A 22336-nucleotide genomic window follows, 5' to 3' on the forward strand; every position below is an offset into this window, starting at 1 on the left:
AGGTGGGAAGGGAGTTGTCCTGAGGACCCCTGCCCAGTCTCTCCATTCCGCACTGGCACCACAGATTCCTAGGAGTTTAGATGCTAACACCCCTGATGAGGTCACAGCATTTGAGAAGTCCCTTCTCCACTGAGACAACCTGAGACCTCAGACTGGACCTCAGCTGGGAGGCACAGAGAGAAGGAAGGATGTTCTGGTCTCTTTTCACAATGTTTTGGCTATACTGTATATTCTGGAATGCCAAAGACATTTATCTTTCTTTATTTCTCCATCTTTGCCTATTGAGCCAAAGGAAATTATAGGACATCCAGGTATTTTTTGAATGCTTGTGGTAGGTTTAGGTATGTGTCGAGTGTACAAGATGAGAAGAGTCTTTGAAGCATTGGTTTTCCTATCTGTAAGGTGAGGAAGAGAATAGTACCTGCCTCATCAATATTTTTGAGGATTGGGTGAGGTAATACTTGTATAGCATGTTTAGATAAGCCCACAGCAGATGGTATGGTTGTTAAGACGTATTTATTACCCTCAAGATACTGGTACTCTTTTGTTTTTTTTTTTCTTTCCAAGTAGTTAAGAGATTTTACTTTAGTTAATGTGCTGGTACTCTTAAAGGGGAAAGACGTGGAAGCTGGAAATTTACATTAAGCCTCTTTGCTAAACAAGAAGAAATATGCTAGGGGTGGAGGGGACAAGCAAGCGTGGAATTGACTGCCCCATCCCCACTCCCACCAAAATCCCAACATACATGCTTTGTTGAGACTCAGCTTCATCAATGATGTTTATACAACTACATATTATACATAATAAATACTTAATAAACTCTTCTTATTTTGCATAGTTGCTGTGTGGGTTGGATGAGAATGCCTATGTGGAACGCTTTAGCCCTGACCTTAAGGTCTCAAAAGTTCTAATTTTTTCCTGAAAGTGTAATTTTTTTCACTAGGAAATGAGAAGATCTAGTGATTATTACCCTTCAAATGGGTGTTTTCTTAGGATTTTGGCAGGGATGGTTGGTTCATGAAATCATCTTTGGCCTCTTAAGTGGCCTCAGTGTTATTCAGAGCTTTGGAAAAAGCTTTTCTCTCTCATCTGCCCCTCTCTCTTGCCCTCCACCCCAGGTAGTGACGGGAAAGCTGTGGCAAGGGCTGGCAGCTGGAGCTAGTATTCCCCAGCCAGCTGCTGACTGCGACGGAGGTGTTGGAATAGTGGAGGAGGACAGCCAAACGGGCTGGAGAGGGACAGTGGGTTCACTGAATGAAGCGGGCACAGCCAGACCCTTCTGCACACAAGTAAGAAGGTAAGAAGGTTCACTAGTTAAAGGCAGGATCTGAATCCACGACTACACAACTAAATCCAGCTGCCTCTCATACCACCCAAGCCTTGTGAAACTCATCAGAACTCCCATTTGACTCTGCCAAGTATTTTTCAGCTACCTTTAGCATTTTTGACCCTTTTCTATTCATTAGGAACAAAAGAGTCAACAAACCAAACAACAACAACACCCACCCACCCAACCAACCAAAGCCAAACAAATGAACAAAAACCAAGTCAGTCTTATAGCAACCAGAGTCACTCAGCCAAAAGAGATGTCCTGGAAAAACCAGCTCAGGGGAACATAAAAAGGAGCCAAATGGCTCCATTAACTTCAGATCTACTGCTTAATTTTTCGCTAGACCTGCTTCTCAATTTCCATAGTCCTGGTCCAGAGCCTTTTACAGTCTGAGCACACGGGTAGGTAACGAGGAACTCCTGAATCTGCAGTTTAATTTTGTCTTAAACCTGACATCCGTGAGACTGCCTGCGCTTCCCCAAGTCTGGGGAGCAGCTAGGAGAAAAAGCATTCAGCTAAAGGGCCATTTGGATGGATTTGGTAAATGTTCCTGAACTGTCATGGATCACGCTCTCCAGAACCTAATTGGAAGAGGCATCTGAGTGAGAGGATGGCTGCTGAGCACATTAGCGGCATTCAGGAGGGTCTGGGTTTCCTGACATGGTGCAGCCTCGGAACATAATATGCATCAGAGACTTTCCTCAAATAGCCTTAATTGCATTTTGATGTCCTGGTGACTGTGAAGATTATTTTTAAATCAAATTGGTGCATTAGAATTACATTTAGTTTTAATTAAGTTGATGCATTTGCCAAGCGGTAATGTACTTAGAGAATGGAAACGAGACACCGAGGGAGGCTTATTCTGTCTTACTCTGTCTCAAGGGCTCTCCTTTTCTCATTTTGTGAAGGATTTAGAAAGCCTTACAGAGTGAAGGACACAGCCACGCAAGCAGCCGGCCAGAACCCTGATGTGGACCTGAGTATCGAGCATGACTGAAGAGCAGGAAGCCTGCCATGTAGTCCTGGGTCTGTCACTGGCCCACTGCGGGTCTTCGGATGTCACAGCAGTTCTCAAGTCTGATGATACTCTGAAACCAGAGGAAGGCTTAGCTGTTCAGGTCTCCAAATGGGATCTGACCTTCTAGGCCTGGGCAGAGCCCAGGAATCTCTATTTTAATAATATTCTCCAAGAGGTTCTTAGGGCTGGTGACAAGTGTTTTAACAAACCCAACCATAGTTTTCTCTGCTGTCAAATACGAATTGCCTGGATGACCTCATAGATTTGTGAAAAGAACTCAAGGGGAAGTCAGGGAAAGTTGGGAAAACTATGAAAGACTTCGAAACAGGCATAAATATTACAGATCTGGGTGTCTAGCTCACTTTTCCGGCCATCTCCCCCTTTCATTGTTGTTGGGCTATTTTACATAGCCTCTTGTCCCTAGAAATGCAAGTGAACTATGTCTGGTGGGATGTAATCAGTTGTTGCCCCTGAGGACTGACCCGTTTGGTACGCATTCATAAATTCATGTCATCGCTCCTGATCGCCTACGTATGTGCGATGTTTGAATTCTTCCTTTGTACCAGATGGGACATTATATTGGTTCTCTCATTAATTAATGAGTCAAATAAAAATTCTGACATGTATTCATTCTATATTTGTATAGATTCATGATTTTACCTTAATTAAAAAAAATTATTAATGAACTGGAGTGAATTTTCATGAACACATTCTATAGATCACAAGCTTCCTGTTCTTAAAAACAAAGCTGAACAATCTTAATAAGCTCCTAAGAAAGGCTTATGAATGACCCGAATGGGATAAATTAATACATTGTCTCAGTCTACTGATTAGAAGAAATTGTCAGCCTCACTGGAGGACACGCCCACACAGTCAATGCAAGATGAGAAGGTTGGGGTAGGAAAAAGACCAGTGGACTGGAAGTATGTCTCCTTGGTTTCCAGCCTGAGCCTCTATGTTCTACCTGTCAGTTCTTGGCTCTGGTTCTCCCAACTTACCCACCACAAAAGGTCAAGAACCATAAACTGTCTCAATAGAATATGAACTAAAACAGCTAGGTGTCCATTCATTAAACTCTACTGAAGTTGAAGACAGTCTTTTCAGAATGAGGACTGGAATGCATGTAGTCATGAAAATATGCTCCCAGCCATGCAATGAATTTGCATACCTCTTTGCAATGGGGTTGGCATTTGCCCCCCATCTCCTACCTCTTAACGTTGTTCTCATATTCTGCCATTGAACCCATTCTTCCTTATCCTTTCCTTACTGGAAAGAGAGAATGACAGCTCACTAAGCAAACTGCACAGGCACCCTGGTCCCCTCTTGCTGGGAAACTTGGCTTGGTTATGATGCTGCCTCCTAGCAAAGCCTTCCCTGGCCTCCTGTGGCTGCTTTGATGTTGCCTGGAGGTGGTGTGGCAGTGTCCTGAATTGCCTTCTTTCTCACAAGATCTCACATTGGAGCATGCTTTCTTGTCTACTCTTCTGCACGCCAATCCCTCCAGCCTGAGGACCACTTGTGCTCTTTGAGGGCAGGGCCTGCAAACTTCACACAGCAGCCAGTCAATGCTCATTCACCACGTGGTGAGCAGTGAAGAGATGAAACAAATTGTAAGAACAGCCATAGAAGGGTTAAAATCAGTTTTAACTCGAATTCAAGTGCTGCTTTGAAAAAAATCAGAAAGAGATGAATTCAGGCCATCCCATCTCCAGAGGTTCTCGTGAATATTAGCTAATGAGACGAATGGTTGCCTGGTTTCATTCAGACTCAACCACGGAAAAATCCGAGACTTGCTGCTTCCAAGAAAGAGGCTGACTAGTCAAGAACCTAAATCCTTATTTGGGATTATAAAAGAAAATACAGTTTTCTTTGAAGCCCCCTAGTTTTGGTGTTCAGGCACACACTGAAGTGGAGATTAATCTGTATCTTAGAATTTAATAACATTGGAAAAGCAGTTTCCTCTTTCCCTCTCCTGGCTCCTAAGCTTTTTTCTTTTTTCCTTTTTCTTTCCCCCTTATGAAACATGGCCATTATCATATAAATTTGTTTGGGGAGAACTAATAAAAATGAAAATGACTTAGATGTGGGAAGGCAAGATGGATTCTTTGGAATAGGCATTAAATGGTCACTGGAATATGCATCTGAACACATCAGTCTTTTATTCACTCCCCATTCTTTATTTCAGAGCCCCTAAGGTGTTTTATGGGTTTGTGTTTACTTGCAGTTATTTACATCTGCTGCTTATTTACAAGATATACCAGCATGGCAAAGCCATTAAAATTACTCTTATTGACTTTTATTTTTACTTTCTAAAAGATATTTTCTTTATTTGAGAGAGAAAGTGAGAGAGCAAGTGCATGCACACACAGGTGTGTGTGGGGCTGTGGAGGGGCAGAGGGGGAGCGAGAGGGACAAGCAGATTGTGCTGAGTGTAGACCCTATATGGGTTCCATCCTACGACCCTGAAATCATGACCTGAGTCGAAACCAAGAGCCGGACGTTCAACACACCAAGCCACTAAGGTGCCCCTATTCTTAGTGATTTTTAAAAGGCGTGTTGGTGTGAATACTAAGCAACGGCTCTAAGACTATTTTGCAGATTTCAAACCCCAAATTGGCAAGGATAATGGGACTGGTTACACTGTAAATGTGGAAGGAGAAAAGCTAAGCATGTGCTACCAAGCTCTTGCTAACTATGTGTGTGTGAATGAACATGTATCTGAGTGTGCATGGGCATATGAATGTGTGTGTGTATCTCACTGTGAGCACGTGGGCGTGTATGAGCATATTAAATGTCTCACATGCATATACTCACCCACTAGGATACACACTATATGCCCTCACAAGGTAGCATATACCGTAACAGTGTCAGTGCTGATGATAGTGGTTTGTATTTCAAGTGGCATTTCAAAAAGCTTGGCTCATGTATTAAGCTGGCCATCCGTAAAGTGTAATTTACAAAGCTCTTAAAAAATTTGATAGCAAGTGTCATTGGTGGAAGCTGTTTAAGACCGTAATTTCAGAAGTTTATCTACTATACAAGCTCATTACACTCAGACGGAGGAATGGGGTGCTCTTTGATGTTATCAGACCTTGAGTGGTCAGTGATAGTCCAGGGATCCTGTGCATGTTGGCACCATGTCTTTCATGTCAGGGGTAAAATATCGTATCTGTAAGTCAGCAACTGCAACATGGACTCAGAAGATGAGGGGAAGGGTCTCACAGTCTCCTTTTGACTGGACAAATTAGATGAAGTCCTACTGAACATGCGCAAAGGCCAGAGAGAGACATTGTGTTTTTTTTCAACTATTATATCCTTAGGGTAGTGTTGATGGGATCCAGAGGACTTGGAAATAAGGCATATTGTGAAAAGAGGCAAATTAAGAAGGGATCTAAAATACACTGTGCACCTCGCTTTGTACTGGGCAAGATATTCCACCTTTTAGTTACATCATCTGGTTTAATACTCAGTCTCCCTAGGAAGGAGAAAACTATCCCCACCCCCACCGGCCCCCGAGAGATTGCAACATTGGCTGAAATAGATGCAGCTGGGAAGGATCACACCGGAAAACAGACTCCGTCTCTGTGACTCCCCAACAGTGCTTTTCCGCCCTGCCTCCTTGCTCTGTCTGGTTCTCAAGCTCATGCTGGATGGACAGAGCTACTATCATGAGAGCTCCAGCAACCTGGGGAGGTAGTGGATGATTTCATGAAAGCCTCTGTCTATAGACAGCATTTAGAGACCAATGATAGGACCGTGGGACTTCTAAGAGGCAGACTCACTGCCCTAAGACTGAGAGGGCAGTGCTCCAGAGGTTCCTTTTTGAGGCCTACTCTTCCACCTCTCAACCGTGAGTGCTCAGTAAGGGCTTACCAGGGCTTCTTCCCAACCATCGGAAACCCTTTGATCTCCTTTTCTACTTTTTCTTCTTGACAAATGATATTCATCATGGGATCAAGGCCCATCTCCTCCAGGAAAGAGGTCTGGGCTAAGCCCTCTGAGCTTCGTTTGCTTCCCCTTTTATCATTCCCGGGATATTATCATGTACTTGACATTCCCACATTGTGCACGTCAGGCACAACATTAGTTCACTTCATCTCCACGATACTCTCCATTTCCTCATCACCTATTCATTGAGCATCATTGTGTTTCAAGAACTGTCCTATGCTAGACAGGCTAGCAATGACATATTTGTTCTCATGGATTTTATAGGAGAAATGGAGGTTCACCAAATAATTCCAAAAATATATAAACACAACTTGAGGTAAGTGCTTTAAAGGAAAGAAATACGGTGTCATGAAAGGAGATAAAAGAGGACTTGCACCCAGATTGGGGGGATCAGGAAAGGGTGCATCGAGGAAGCGAAACCTGAGTTGAGCTCTGTGGAGGTCAGTAGACAGGTCTGGACTGTTAGCTGTTGGCTGAAAAGCTTTCCTTGCTCCTGAGCAGATACATAATTGATGTTTGCTGAAGCAATGATTTAGCCGCTCTGAGTTACAGCTGTTGGCTTCACTGATTGGGACATCTTTGCCCTCAAGCTTACACTCCAAACATTCCCTGTGCCCTCACCTCATTTGTCCTCTGCTCTGAGGACAATACCCGTGTGCTCCCCTGGATAAGAATGTAGGTGGATAAGAATGATATTTTGTTAAAAGGAATTTTTTTCTACCTTATGGTATGAGGAGGAAAGGATAATTCACAAAGCATCAGTTCATTCAAGGAATTGTATCAAATCCCCAAAGAATTGCTTTACACATTTTAAATCAAGTGCCCGGCTTTTAAACTGGGAACATACAATCTCTTGGCAAAAAGAAAAAAAGAAAAAGAGAAAAAAAGAAAAAAAGGAAAAAAGAAAAAAAAAAGGAAAAACTATGATTTATCACTCCAATTTTGCAGTCTATGTAATGCAGGCATTTCACTCCTGGGAATGAATAGTCCTGTTTGCCTCAGAGCAGACTGTAAATGTTTGATTCGTGACCAGACAACTTGACTTTTAATGACCTGCAACTGTCTAAAATAAGCACAAAAATTTATGACCACCACACCAGGCAGCTAGACATCACTCCTTAGTACCCTAATAATATCCTATCATTCTTTGGAATTGTTCCTTTCATCTGCTGACTTCAGAACAATCTTCCGGTATAAAATGGTGGGACTGCCACACAGGGAAGCTGTTCCAGTTTAAAGTATAGATATCCAAATGATGGTCTCAGGAAGGATGCAATTTTGTCCACATTTCTTTGGGCATGCAGCCTTCCAGCCATGACTCCCAGGCAGGCTCTGACTCTAGGGCTGGTTCTATCTCTGAGAGAACAGAGCTTCACTTCGTAAATGCCTTCACCTCCTGCTGCACGGATGCCAGACTATTGGGTCTGTTTATAGTTCAGCATGGAGAGTCCAGCTCAACGATGGAGACAACTCAGATTACAAGAGCCTCCTTGTCTGAACAGATCCCAGGCGCCAGGATTCAGGCCCTGAACTCTGCTCTGGAAAGGCCCAAGAATCTCTTGGAAGAAGATGGCAATTGAATACTGAAACCAAGTTGGCCTTGGGTATGAGCCAGACTCTGGCAGGATACACACAGCGGCTATGGAGTCTTGTTGGATGAAGGGCAGCCAGACTGCTGGGCTTGACCTCATGGCACAGGGAACCTGGGAAAGGGGGGCTAACTGGAGACTTTTTGGTAGCTCTTTCCTTTTATGGGGCTTTGTGTAAAGTGAAATAAATGGGAAACCAGCTCAGGCAAGCAGGACAGGGATCATGCCTGGGAAATGGCACAGTCTGAGAAGGAGAAGTCCAAAGAGCTCCAGGGTGGAGAGACGACACCTTCCAGAAGCCATGTTAAGGGAGTGAATAGCAACTGGTGGCCTGACCTCCATGACAGACAAGTGGAGTCCACCTCAAAATGGAGGCTAAATCCCTAATGCTCTGGCATTTCAATAGTTTTATCTCTCTGTTCTCTTCAGAAGAGGAAAGAACTGATCTCTGAGGGAACATATGACTAGAAAAGCAACCCCTTCTATCCTGTTCTAGGGTCAAAAAAACACCAAACTCCTATGTTTTAGGGTCAATACATGGAGGAAAGAAATAAAGCATTTTCTCTGAGATAGGTCAGTGAACACCACGTTATAAAAATTGTAATAACTGTCAATTACTGAGTGTTTATAATGACGAGGAACTGTGCTATATGCTTTAAGAACATTGTTCATTTCACCCTCAAAAATATCACAGGGTGAAGAGGTCATTGTTATTCTTTTATAAGTAAGGAAATCAGAGCAATGAAATGTTTATACATTGCTTAAGGTCACACAACAAGCAGCATGTGAACTCAGCACGGACTCCAGCTTCCCTGGATTGCATGAGGGTCCCAAAGCTCACCTTATCCTTCCCCGTATTTCAGGTACTATGAAGTGGGATGGATCCTGAAACAAAAGCACAGCTCAGGGTGTGCAGCAAGGGGAAGCTGCCAGGATAAACAAGTGGTTTTAGTTTGATCTTTTAACCTGTGTCAGTTTGGCCACTAGAGACAATGATTTTGGGGCACCTGGGTGGCTCAATCGGTTAAGTGGCTGCCTTCAGCTCAGGTCATGATCCCAGGGTCCTGGGACTGAGTCCCGAGTCGGGCTCCATAATCAGTGGAGAGCCTGCTTCTCCCTCTCCCTCTGCCTGCCACTCTGCCTACTTGGGCTGTCTCTCTAGCTCTCTGTCAAATCAATCAATCAATCAATCAATCAGCCAACCAATCTATCTAAAATAAAAAAAATCAAGACATTCAGTTTGATTCCCTATTAGACCCCGCAAGATGCCAAGAACATTTGACGCTCATGCTGCACGCAAACACCCATTGGCAGTTCTGCTGCTGATGGGGTAAAACTGTGCTTCTTAAAGCGGGGTCCCGATCAGCAGCATCAGAAGCACCTGCTGACCAGTTAGAAATGCAAATTTTCTAACCCCGCCCCCAGACCTGCAGGATCAGAAACTGCAGGGACAGGATCCAATAATCTTTCTGCTAACCAGCCCCAGAGGTCACTGGATGCTGGCTCACTGCTTAAGAACATTGTTCATTTCACCCTCAAAAATATCACAGGGTGAAGAGTTCATTGTATATTCTTTTATGTCACACTTGGAGCAGTGTGACAGTCACTGCTCCAAGGCATTAGGATGTGGCACTAATGGAATTTTTTTTTTTCACATGAAAAACACTGACTTTAAATTTTCTTTCTTTTTTTCTAAAAATTTTTTTTTTTTTTACCTCATTTCCAAATCTTCATTCTCCTGTGGTACAAATTTGTACAAGGCAACATAGGTGTTCATCTGTAATGGCTCTTTGGAAAGAGATCCCTGAAAGAGAAAATAATAGAAAAATGAGAGAAGGAAGGAGGAAAACAGAAAATAAGTAAGTGAATGCAATGTAATTCTAGTGTAAGGACTGTGAGTGTTAAAATATCAAACTATTATTCAGGCTTTGTTTCAACCATAGGTTTATTTTAAATTTCTAAGCTAAGTTTGATTTCATTAGAAACCGAAACCAATAGTGTGTAAATCTGTTAGAAATAACTACAAATGTCTTCAAATCAACTTTTTCTTTGCTACAGTTGTTCATGAAAGGTGACAGGCTTGGCCCCAAGAATGGGAATATTCACACTATAGAAATAGGGACATATGAATAGTAGTCAACAGCTTTCATTTCCTAAAATTGACTTTTTAATCAGCCTAAAATTTGGTACCTACCCTATCAAAGGGATTCTGGTATAATCAAGAGCAATTACTTCATGCATGTTGTGACAGAAGCATAGTGTTTGACATCAGACTGATTTAGTTTGTATCAAAGAATCACCATCTCCTGACCAAGAAACCTTGCAATAATGGTAATAAAGGCTACCATTTTTGATAACTTACTGTGTGTGCCAGGCATTATGTTGCATGCATTGGCATACTCACAACAGCCCCCAATTGTTGTCCCTACTTTATAGATTATCCAAGAGTCTTATAAGTGTTATGTAAATATTACCTATCATTATTATACAAATATATGTCAATGTTATATAAATGTTTTCACTTTGTAATACATAATGAACACAAATTACATAACATACAAAATACAACTGCATATTACTATTATATAATACAATAAAACATACATAACATATACATATCATTATGTTATATATGTGTATATAAAATTATATGACATACAGAATTGTATAATATATTTAAATACATGACATGATAAACACATACTATATAAGACATAAACAAAAGTTGTACACAACTTTGATTCACTCTTCTATCCAAAGCTCAAGTACCTTAAGTTACATACTTCTGTCCTAGTCTATCCTGTTCTAATTATATAGATATAATTATATAGTATTATATATAAGTGAGCATAAAATATATATTTATATACTATAAAATATGGTCATAATTGTTATGTAATTATGTAATGTACACACCTTACACTATGCATCAATTTGTATATAACATATACAATGGTAGCAAAAAGTATACAACACAATACACATCCTTTTTACCTTTGATGCACTGTGATGCATGGTTTTACGCTACCTATGCTACCACACATTTATGCTACATTGTTCTTTTCTGTTCTATTCTACACCCTATTCTGTTCTGGGACCTACTAACTAAATTTCATAACCCACTTAGGTAGTGATCTGTAATGGGATCTAGGGACCATGCCTGGTCTATCTTCTGTGACATCTATGAATATAAATACAGGGAATTCTCACTAAAATGGAATCAGGGGGTTGGGCTGGGGGAGCTATTATTGGCTGTAACTCGTAGTCAGCTTAGACCCAGCAGAAAGACAGGGACCTTGCTGCGGATACTATGTAACTACTACTTTACTGTCCCAGCAGGAAGAGGGAAGCCAACAGCTCAGCCAATAAGAGACAATCTCAGCTCAGCCAATGAAAAGCCTCCATATTTAGTGTTCCTAGTTTCCTCCAATGGACTTTTTGTTTATAGCATTCTCCCCCAACTCCCGCCTTGTCGCTACAAACAGCCTTTCCCTGCTTTGTTTGGTGGGATTGTCTATGGTTTTGCCATAGTGTACTTGTCCTGCATTGACATTTTCTGCTGTCTCTGAATAAATTTGTGTTTTGCTGATAAAGCAATTTTTAAAAGTTAACAGTGATAAATACCTGCTGGTTTATGTTCTTTGCTTGGTGTCTGGAATCGTCAGTGCCATTTTCTGGATAAGTAAACACTGAGGGAGACAAGAAAAAGCAGGGGCTTTATGAATCCAGTCACCACGTTTTTGAATCATGCCTAGAAGATGTGGCTTTATGTTTTCCCTGTCCCATAGCTTCTACTTTCTTCCTCACTGCCTTTTCCTCATCTTAGTTACACAGCTTTCATGTCATCTTCCACGTGAGGCTTTTCCTGCCTCCCAAGTGGCATTTCGCTCTACCTTCTCTGCGTGTCCACACCCGTGCCCATGCCTCCAGGGAGCATGCCTCCTGAATATTTGGCAGTTGTGTTCACAAATAAGCCTTATTTGGCAAAGCGTTTCATTCATCTTTGAAACAATGTTATTTATCTGTTGAATGTATCAGATCATTTGTTAAGGGAACGGTGGGTGAGGTATGGCCTAATTGCATTTGAATGACCATTTCTAAATACCAAATTCTTTTATCTATTTTCAATATTTTGATTTCAGTTTCTTGGTATCTATATTATATTTTGTACATTAAAGCTTTAGCTTTTTTTTTTCTCTTTCTTTCTTTCTTTCTTTCTTTCTTTTTTTTTTTTTTTTTTAAAGATTTGTGTATTGGAGAAATGGGGGAAAGGGCAGAGGAAGAGGGAAAAAGAATCTCAAGGAGACTCCCGGCTGAGCACAGAGCCCCATTTGGGGCTTGATCTCACTGCCCTCAGGTCATGACCTGAGCCCAAACTGAGTGAGACACTCAACTGAGTCACCTAGATGCCACCAATTTTGAACTTCAAAATATTTCCTCCATCTCTTATCATCAATGCATTAGGACTATTACTCAGAATAGAAAACAAATAATGGCTTTTCATTTAGTTGGGTTTTGAAATATGTAATTCTCTTCCTTTTGCATTTAAGTAGCCACCCTGTGGTCTCAAATAAAAAACAAAGCTTCCTCAAATGGGCAGGGATTTTCACCATCCAGATGCATGGCTGGGGAAGATCCCTGGTGGGTATTGCAGGGGGGCTCTGCCTTAACTTGTTTCATCAGCCGCCTTTACCCAGGGACCAACGAGACAGCCTTATTCTCACCACATATATCTGCCTCAAACAAAAAGGTGGCAAGTGTTTCCAAGTTTGTACAATAGAGTTTTGGTGTCTAAATTAACCTACCAGTTAGATGACTTGACGTTTAAAAAGAGCGCATTGCTGCTTTCTTGTTCCCTTTGGTCTCCCTTCAGATTGTAAGGAAGTATCAGTAAAGGAGGAGAAACACTCCACAGAAAACTCTATAACCTGTATCAGTTACTGCACTGACATCTCCACTATCCTTAAAATGACCCCAATAAATGGGATGCAAAAAACATGGTTCAGAGCAAGAGCCTCTGTAAACGTACTGATGCTTAGTAAACATCTATTCTCCACAGTTTATAGTTCCAGAGCCTGTGCATGAAATTCCATGATTCCTTGGAAGCCTAGGCATAAATATGCAGTCATTGGAGGAGCTCTGGTTTGTAGGTAAGTGGAAAATGATCCTATGGACCTTGTCTGCCTCAATATCTGGATACTCGCCTTACCAATTTGAACTGAGTGGAAGCCAACAATACTCTTCATTGGTATTATGTGATTCCCTAAGAGCTTGGTGTAAATATTTGATCCCATAAGAATAAAACTGGATACTTCTAAAAGAATATTGAATATCTGCAGGAAAAATGCAGAGAATGTTCCTAGAAAATTCTTGATTGGAGTTTAAAAGGGAGAATTCATAGGCTACATATCAGTTTGAACTGATTTCACAATTTTGCAGTTTCACAATATTTTAAGCTTTTTATTGAATATCCATTAGCCAAAATGTTTACCATTTTTTGTTTTGTTTACCATTGTTTGTTTACCATTATTTGAAGTGACCCCAAATATACTTTTAACTATTAGACTGAAAGCAGAACACTGCAAAAAAAAAAAAAAAAAAAAAAAAAAAGATTTAAAAACCTATTCCTAAGGGCTATTTCTTAGACTTTGACTTGAAGGGAAAAGAATAAAGAAAGGTAACTATTTTACTACAGATGTATCATATACTTTTTCTGTTTGGTGCTTTAAATTTGTTTTATTAAAAATAATCAGGTTGCTGATATCACCCAGGACAAGTACTCAAAGAATATATCCATCGTGGAGACATATTTTCTAATGTTACGGAAGCAAATGAATCTTTAGTTTCTGCCACATCCACAAAGGACTTTCTTCTTTTCCTTTTTCATATTCTTTCTCCTTCACTTTGTAGTCCTGTGAGGACCATGTCCACAACTTCGTTTTCCAATGAGATGGTTATTTGGTTTTTCTTCTTCAAGAAGAAAATAATGTAAAAGTTGTGTTACTTGCTTATCTAACACAAACACAAATTTGTATCCCTGAAGTAAATCTAACTTGGTAATTATGCATTACTTTAAAAAATAATTATTGGGAGTGCTCGGGTGGCTTCTGCTTTTGGCTGAAGACATGATCTCAGAGTTCTGGGATGGAGCCCCACATCAGGCTCCTGCCTCAGTGGGACATCTGCTTCTTCCTCTGCCTCTACCCCAGCTTGTGTGCGCTCTCTCTCTCTCTTACTCTCTTTCTCTCAAATAAATAAAATCTTTAAAAAATTATCAGATTCAGTATACTAACATTCTGTTTCAGATTTCTGCATCCATGTTCAGGACGGAAACTAGCCAGTGATTTTTCCTTTCTTAAGGTGCCTTCAATTGATTTTGAGGTCAGCATTAGACTAGCCTCATAAACTAAGTTAGAGAATGTAGCAGCCCTTCTTCCCTGCAACTTTTTCAATTTCCTAAAAGAGCTTACATAATCTGGAAATTTTTCATTCCTTAAATGTTTGGTTGAGTTTACTCATAAAGTTGTCTGCATTTTCGCCTTGCAGAATTTGAGATACTTGATTCAGTTTCTATCATGATTAGAAGCAAATTCAAATTCTCAGATTTTTTATTTCTTCTTGAGTCAGGTTTTGATCGTTGATACTTTTCATGGTATGTGCCCATTCAAAAAAAAGTTTTAAAATTTATTGGCATGAAGTTGGTCATGGGATTCTTTTATTTTCTTTCAATCGCTGTTAAAGTCATCCTTTTTCATTATTACCTTTTGCTTCATCTCATTTATGCTTAAAAATATTGTTAGTAATTGTAGGGGTGCCTGGGTGGCTCAATTGCTTACGTGACTCGACTCTTGAATTCAGCTAGGGTCTTGATCTCAGAGTCATGAGACTGAGCCCCTCCATGGGCCTCTGGGCTGGGTGTGGAGCCTGCTTAAGACTCTCTCTCTCCCTGCTCATGCCCTCTCTCTCTCTCAAAAAAAAAAAAAAATTCTTGGTGATTTTGAGTTTTCTTTCTTTCTTTCTTTCTTTCTTTCTTTCTTTCTTTCTTTCTTTCTTTCTTTTAAAATAAAGATTTATTTATGAGAGAGAAAGAAAGCATACTCATGTGAGCAGGGGAGAGCAGAAGGGTAGGGAATCTTTAAGCAGACTCTGCACTGAGTGCAGAACTTGACATGGGGCTCAGTCTCAGGACCCTGAAAACCAAGAGTCAGAGGCTTAACCAACTGAGCTGTCCAGGCAATCCTTCTTTTAAGAACCATTCTTAGGATTGATTGACCTATCTTAGTCATTTGATAATTTCTGCTCTTATCTTTTTATTGCCTTCCTATTGCTTTTTGGGGGCTTATTCTATTTCTCTTTTCTGATTTCTCAAATATGATGCTTAGGTTATGAATTTCAGCCTTTTTATTTTTTAATAGAATAGTTTTATTTATTTTTTTAAAGGTTTGATTATTTATTTGAGAGAGAGCACACACGGAGGAGCAGAGGGAGGGGCAGAGGAAGACAGAGAAGCAGACTCCTGGCTCAGTGGGGAGCCTGATGTGGCATACCAAGACGTGACCCCAGCCAAAGTCAGATGCTCAACCAACTAAACCAGCCAGGTGCCCATAGAATACTTTTAAAGCAAAATATTCTAGTCACAATTTAGCTATACCCCACAAATTTTGATATGTAGTGTTTTCATTATGACTTATTTTAAGTATATTCCAATTCTCATTATATTCTTTTTTGACACATGTGCTTTCTCAGTGCATGTTTTAATTTCCAAAATGATGGGTTCTCCTCTATCTTTTGATGACTGGTTTCTGTCTTATTTGCATTATAGTCAGAAAGGTACATTCTCTAGAATATTAATTCTGTGAAAATTTATGAAGCTTGATTTATGGTCTAGCAAGTGATAAGTTTTTTAAATTGTTCTGTGTCCTTTAAAAGAATGTGAATTCTCCATTTGTTAGATGGAGTGTTCTTTTTAAGTCAATTAGACTAGGATTGTCAAATGTGTCCTCAAATCCTCTAAATCCTGAATCTTTTTATGCATTTGCTTTCTAATGACTTCAGAGGTATGTTAAAAACCTCTCACTATGAAGGGGTATGTCAATTTCCCTAATACTTCTATCAATTGCTCCTTGAGTTCCTGTCGCTTTGAGGCTATATAATAAGTAAACACAAGTTTAGGATTCATATCTTTTGTTGATGTGGACATGGTCATGTAGTGATGTTTTTTTCTCTAGTAATGCTTTTCTGATCTTAATGTCCATTTTTCATACTTTAATACAGCTATACAATCTTTCTTTTGCCTTTTAAATTATATGTATATTTTTACTTTTAAACTTTCTATATCTTTATGTTTTAGATTGTTATAAGTAGTCATAAATAATCCAGTGTGTAAAACTCTTTTATCGAGGGCTTAGTTGATTTATATTAATTTTGATTACTTATAAATTGAGATTCTCTTCTAGCATTTTATTTTTTATTTTCTATTTATCTCATATTTCCCATGCTTTTTTTTCTCCTTCTGTACTCTTTCTCCTTTCTTCCTTTAAAGTTATAAGGTTAAATCTATTTTTTAATCTTCTAATGGCTATTCTAAAAATTTTATGAGGTATAGTTAACTTAATAAAATCTAAAGTGAAAGAATATCTTTAATTTCCTTCCAATTAGTATGAGAACCTTTAAATGTCCATTTCTTTCTTAAATATCCAGTATTTCAGTTAGTGTTTCATTAACAACTTTTTTCTGACATTGTTATCTTTTTATGTAGTCAATGTTCACTTGGTTCTTTCTTTGTGCTTCATTCCTTGCTTCTTGGTGCTTCCTTGGAGGTCATACTTTCCTCTCTGAACTACATCCTTTCAAAATTTCTTGAGTGGCTCTTTCTTCACTGCACTGTAGACACAGTGTTTGTCTGAATATATGTTCTTGAAAGTTTTGTTTTTGCTCCATTTACAGTTCTATTTTAAGAGTTGCTTTTCTTTTTGATTACTGAACGTATTGTTCTACTGTTACTTGGTTCTCTTGTCACTTACAAGAAAGAGTTGTCTTTCTAGTTTTCATTCTTCTGCAGGTAATCTGTCTTTCGTTTTGCATTTAACATTTGTAACTGCAGTTTTGCAAAGATGGGTCTAAGTATAAATTTCTGAATTTGAGGAATGGTGTCTTTAATCAATCTTGAAACATATTAGCCACTATCTTCTTGAATATTATCTCTCCCCCATTCTCTCATTATGTACCTTTTAAGTGTCATTTAGATGCAGGCTGGACTTTCCTGCTCATCTTCTGTGTCTCTTTCACTGTCATGAATTCTTTTGCTTTGTCTCCCTGGCTTTACTGTAAGAAAATTCTTTGCCTGTGTATTCCATACCACTAATTCTCTCTTCAGCTATATCCAATATGCTATTAAATCCAACAATCAAATTTCTTCTTCTTCTTTTTTTTTAAGGTTTTATTTGTTTATTGAGAGAGAGACACACACAACAAGAAAAGGAACACAAACAGGGGGAGTTTGAGAGCAGGCTTCCTGTTGAGCAGGGACCCTGATGTGGGGCTTAATCCCAGGACCCTGGGATCTTGACCTGAACTGAAGGCAGATGCTTAAGGACTGAGCCATCCAGGCACCCCTCTTCTTCTTTTTTTAATTTCTAAAAGTTCTGTTTGGTTTTCTTAAAATTTGCCTGTTCAACTTTGATAGTGTCTTACTCTTTTGTTATATGTTCTAGTCCATTTTTTGTATCTTTAAATATATCTAACTATACAATTAGATATTTCTTTATTTGATAATTCTAACGTATACAGTTTCTAAAGTCTGATCATAAAATAGGTGGGCTTTGACTAACTCTTACACATTAGCTAGCTCATTTTCTTGTTTATTTGGCTTATTTCAATGTTTAGTTCATGTCCTTGGAAAGTTAATTTGTGGAAACTTCTGAGGTCTGGGTTTAAATTCTCTTTCTCCAGAGGCCATTTGTATTACTTCTGGCAAATGCCTATGCATTTATCCAACAAGTCCACTTTAAATAAATTCATCTAAAATTTTATATTATTTTACTTTGTCCACAGAGGTAGTATGAATTCAGGCCCTAAATCCAAGTAAGAAGAGTTTCTTCCCTCCTTTGCTTTTTCTTTTCCTTCCTCTCTGCTCCTATTTCATTTCTTTCTTTTCTTCCCCACTTGAGTTAAGGCCAATATAACATTTTTCTTTACTAAATTTCGCTGCAGGACATTCATTTTTCCTAGTGCCACTAAAGGTGCCTTTTGGGGTATCAGCTTTTTCCCAAAGGGCCTCTCATTGTACCTATTACTATGCCTGCTTGCCAGGTCTTGCTCTCTACTGACCATACCTGGGGCTTATTCTTCCCATCTGAGGCCCCAGTGATGTGCAGAATAAACAATGGCCCTCACCTGCTTATGTCTCTGGATTCATGCTTTATTGTCATTTCTAGACCCCAAGGAATTGTCTTATTTTGCTTCCAGCTCAGCCATGCATTAACTGGAGGTTTTTTTTTTTTTTTTTAATTCTTTTCCCCAGCAATTTTAGGTGTGCTAAAGTGGAAAAAAAAACTTCTCTAAGGAAAGAGAGTCCTCTATGCTTTTAAAAAGACCTTTACTTGCTTTAGATATGAGACATCTAGATATTAGGGTATCTGTTGAAGAAGACATTAAAATATTTGCTTCATTTTCTGGGTGACAAATCAAAATGTGAGATATAAAATCAGTGCATGTTAAAATTTTCCAAATCCTAGCTTCCTTTTTCCTTTCTGGGCAAAATTTCTTTGCTTCAATGAAAAGTAAGGTATCATTGGGCTTCAAAATATTCTCCAGTGGATGTGATTAACCCAGTTCTTTTTGAAGAAAATTTCTAGGAATTTGTCTTACTTATGTTCTTTTCCCTCTGCTTCTCTTCCAGGAAAGTTATAATCACATAGAGTCATACTGAAATGCAATTATTGAAGGCAGCCAATAACGTCATTATTTGGCATTTTAAGCTGCAATAGGCAACCTAGCTTTTACTTCTCCCTTTGCTCACCACATAGTTTCAAGTGGAGTTTCTGGTCAAAGATGAAGACCAACAACTCTTCCCTCTAAGTTTCTGATGCATCCACAAATAGTGTTGAAAACAACAACCAGAAACAGACAGAGCAGCCCAGCATCTTTCATGAGAGAGAAAACAGAGAGTGTACACTTGGTAAGAAAGAAAGGAGTACGACTTGTATCCTCTTCCAAGGAGACTTTGGAAATTTTCCTCAAGGATTTTGACCTGACACCTAGCTGGTAGAAATAACACCTGTATGCACTGTGTAATTTTTAGAACATAAACGAAACATGTCAGGCAGAACAGCTTGTGACTGGAAGCCAAGTGCTACTTCTGAAAGGCTAGGACCCTCCATGCCATGACTGTGGGGAGACCAGTGGGAGCCTGGACACAAAAGCAGAGTGTTTTCTCTGCGTTGTTTCCCAAATTGCATGGACAGGGGATTAAGTCCAATCACAAGAACATGTTTTGAAGCAAACTGCTGTATAATTAATCCCTCCAGCTTCCAAGGGTGCATTGTAAAGAAAGCTATTGCTGATCAAAGGAATAGTTAATAGATCCCCAAAGCTTTATAGAGGTTTATTGCTTGTGAAGTTCTTTCAACAGATTTCTTTGAATTAGGCTCTAAAAATGCCTCTTAACATAAAAGAAATAGCAAATATTCAACTTTGTGTCTTTGAGTGTATTACTCCGTGCCTCAGTTTCCTTATCCATACATATGTGTCTGTGGGTGTGTGTATGTGTTGTGTGTATTGGAAGGGAGGGAGTTGGACTAGATGACTTCTCATCCTGTTTCTTGAACTTTAATAAGATTAATATGAAAACACTGCTTCTGCAGTTCTGGAAAGGCCTGAGGTTTTTCATTTCTAACAACTTCTCTTGGGATGTCCAGGATGCTTGTCCATGGGCCACACTTGAGAATGGGGAGGCTCTGGGTTGTGCCTCTGACACCTGATGACCTCATGATGGGTTTATTAGAAGGAAACGTGCTTCACTTTGATGATTCCCTAATATAGCTCCTTCACATTATAAAAACTTATTGAAGACCACTTTTTGCATAAAGAAATCTCCAAGACAAACAGAGACTTTAGCTACTGAGGAAGAGGTGAGCAAGAGCACCAAAACTGCTGGTCAGGATGCCTGAGGCAGGGAGATGAGTGGTGGGCACATGCTGGGAATGATTTTGAAGAGCAGAAAGTAAGATTTACAAGACATGAGAAGAAGGGGGAGTCAAGTCTGATACCAAAAGTTCTGACCTGGAGTAAGACTGACTAACAGAACAGAGCTCCTATTTACTGAGCAGGGACAATGGGGGAAGAGCAGGTTGTGGCGGGTGGGTCGGTGGGTGAGCAAGTCAAGAATCTAGTTTAGGTCTGTTACCTTCACGAAGTCTACTCCCCATTCAGATCGCCACGTCCAGTGGGCGGCAGGAGTCTGGAGGCAGCAAAGGGGGCTGAAGTTTCAGAGTCATCAGTGTACGGAGAGCCTTTACATTCATTATTTCACTGAATGATAACAACACCTTATGGATTCAGTATGATCACATCCTTCATTTCAGAGATGAAGAGATGGATGCCGGGAGATCAAGGTCACTGCTTTGAGGCCATGTGACCACCGAGGGAAGCCCAGTGGTCAGCCTCCAGAGCAAGGAGGGGCTGAGGACCAAATGTATCCCTGCAGGTAGTCATGAGCCTACCATCAGCAGTTGGGTGAAGGGAAGGGTGCAGGCAGAAGGCAGAAGGCAGACTCAGAGGACTGCACAGACAACCACGCTTGAAGTGTTAACATGAAGGTCTGGTTGAACACCCATGTCTGATAAGTTTGTGTTCAGATGCTGATGAATTCTGACCAAACTCAGTTAACGTATCTGTAGGGCTAGACAGACATGGGCTGGGGGGCCCTGTGGCATTACCGCCCTGCTGTGAGGTTCCCCTGGCAGCCAGCACTCTAATTCGTCTAATGGCACTGCTAAGTGCTCAGTGAATGTTTGCATTGATCTGAAAGTGCAGCTTTCCCCAGATGATGCCAAAGAATCCTTTGCCTAACAGTGCGCTCTAGCAGATGTGAGTGGGCTTCTCAAGGGGGGGCCCTGGTGAACACTGATGCTTATTTAGGAAGGAGAATCACAGAGGATTCTCATGCGGAATCACAGAGACACTGCCCTAACTAGAGAAGACACATAAATGAGCTCCTAGAGCTAAGGAAATGGAAGAGATACCTCATAAGACAGTTGCTGTGAAAGCAGCTCTGGGGTACTGAATGCAGAACTTCTGCTTCCAGTCTGGAAGGGCAGAGGTGACCAGTTGAGTGGAAAATCTACCCAACGTGCCACATCCTCACACCTCCGATGCAGGGATAACTTCTGCCAGGAGAACACATTCAGACCAGGTCAGCAACTTGAATCAGAACCCACAACTTGGCTAGGTTATGAGCGGACCTGAGGACAGCCTAGTGACTTGTATCATTTTGCTGTTCATAGTAAATACTTCATAAATACCGTTTGCATAAATGAGTGTGGTTAAGTAGTTGCTGATGTCAGAGAGGCTTGGCAAGGTTCCTCCATAAGGGGTTGGTTGTGTCTTTAAACTCTGGTTTAAGAGGCTGTTCTTTCTTAACGTTAGCAAGCAACAGCATGTAGTAAGCATTCAATAAAAATTCTAGAAATTATCGTAGCAAGGGCCTAAGCTATGAGAAAATTAAATAACATTAGGAAAGAGTGTTTGGCTCCATCATACAGATCAGTTTTTGAGTGTCAGTTATCCGTGCTGGGGAGGAGCCCTGCGGGAGGCCCCTACTTACCACCACCCACCTGCTCTGGGGTACTTCAGCTGTCGTGGGGAGTGGCTTCTTTCCAGAACGGTTTGCTAATCTAATGTAGGTCAGTGAGGGAAATGATGTATTGACAAAAAGGTCCAGAAGTGACTCCTAGACCCCAGTGTAGCCAAGTCCATAAAGGGGTGAGAACTCAGGGAATTTTGCAGTCAAATCAGGGAGATCCACCAGGAATTAGGCCTAGTTTCCCTCGAGAATACTGTACATTTGCTCAGAATGAATTCCAGAGATAGGACAGAAAGAAAAGAACTAGAAGTCAACTCTCCCTGGCTGCGGACCGGGCGGGGCAAGGCCTTTCACATCCCTGCTGGGGTGATGCCTGCTTCCAGGCTCATGCACTCACCACTGTTGCTGCGTTTCCGTGGGTCATATCCTCCTCCTGGCCCATCAACTTCTTCAGGAACCTCCACAAGATCTGAAGTCTTAGAAAAAAGAGGGAGCGACATGAAATGAGCAAAACCCTTTCAGTGGGCCAACTGAGCAGAGAAATTCAATGTCAGTAGAATTCAATGTCAGTAGAATTAAGCTAGAATTTGTCTGACACTGTCTGAGGAACCCAATCATGCTGTGGTCTGGCTCACTTCAGAGAGGCT

The 22336-nt window shown here is 40.4% G+C and overlaps 1 protein-coding gene across 3 annotated transcripts in view; it reads right to left on the reverse strand.

Moving 5' to 3' along the window:
• STAC (SH3 and cysteine rich domain) overlaps window positions 1–22336 on the reverse strand; it is a 149232-nt gene that overhangs the window by 20359 nt on the left and 106537 nt on the right. For all 3 annotated transcript variants that reach the window (XM_032359278.1, XM_032359210.1, XM_032359354.1), the window contains exons 6-8: window positions 22087–22165; window positions 11510–11574; window positions 9601–9689 (exon numbers count right to left, since the gene is read on the reverse strand). In XM_032359278.1, the coding sequence (XP_032215169.1) occupies window positions 9601–9689; window positions 11510–11574; window positions 22087–22165 (233 nt within the window). The remainder of the gene's footprint in view (window positions 1–9600; window positions 9690–11509; window positions 11575–22086; window positions 22166–22336) is intronic.

Source organism: Mustela erminea, chromosome 1 (genome assembly GCF_009829155.1).
Source record: "Mustela erminea isolate mMusErm1 chromosome 1, mMusErm1.Pri, whole genome shotgun sequence".
Taxonomy (NCBI): Eukaryota; Metazoa; Chordata; class Mammalia; order Carnivora; family Mustelidae; genus Mustela; species Mustela erminea.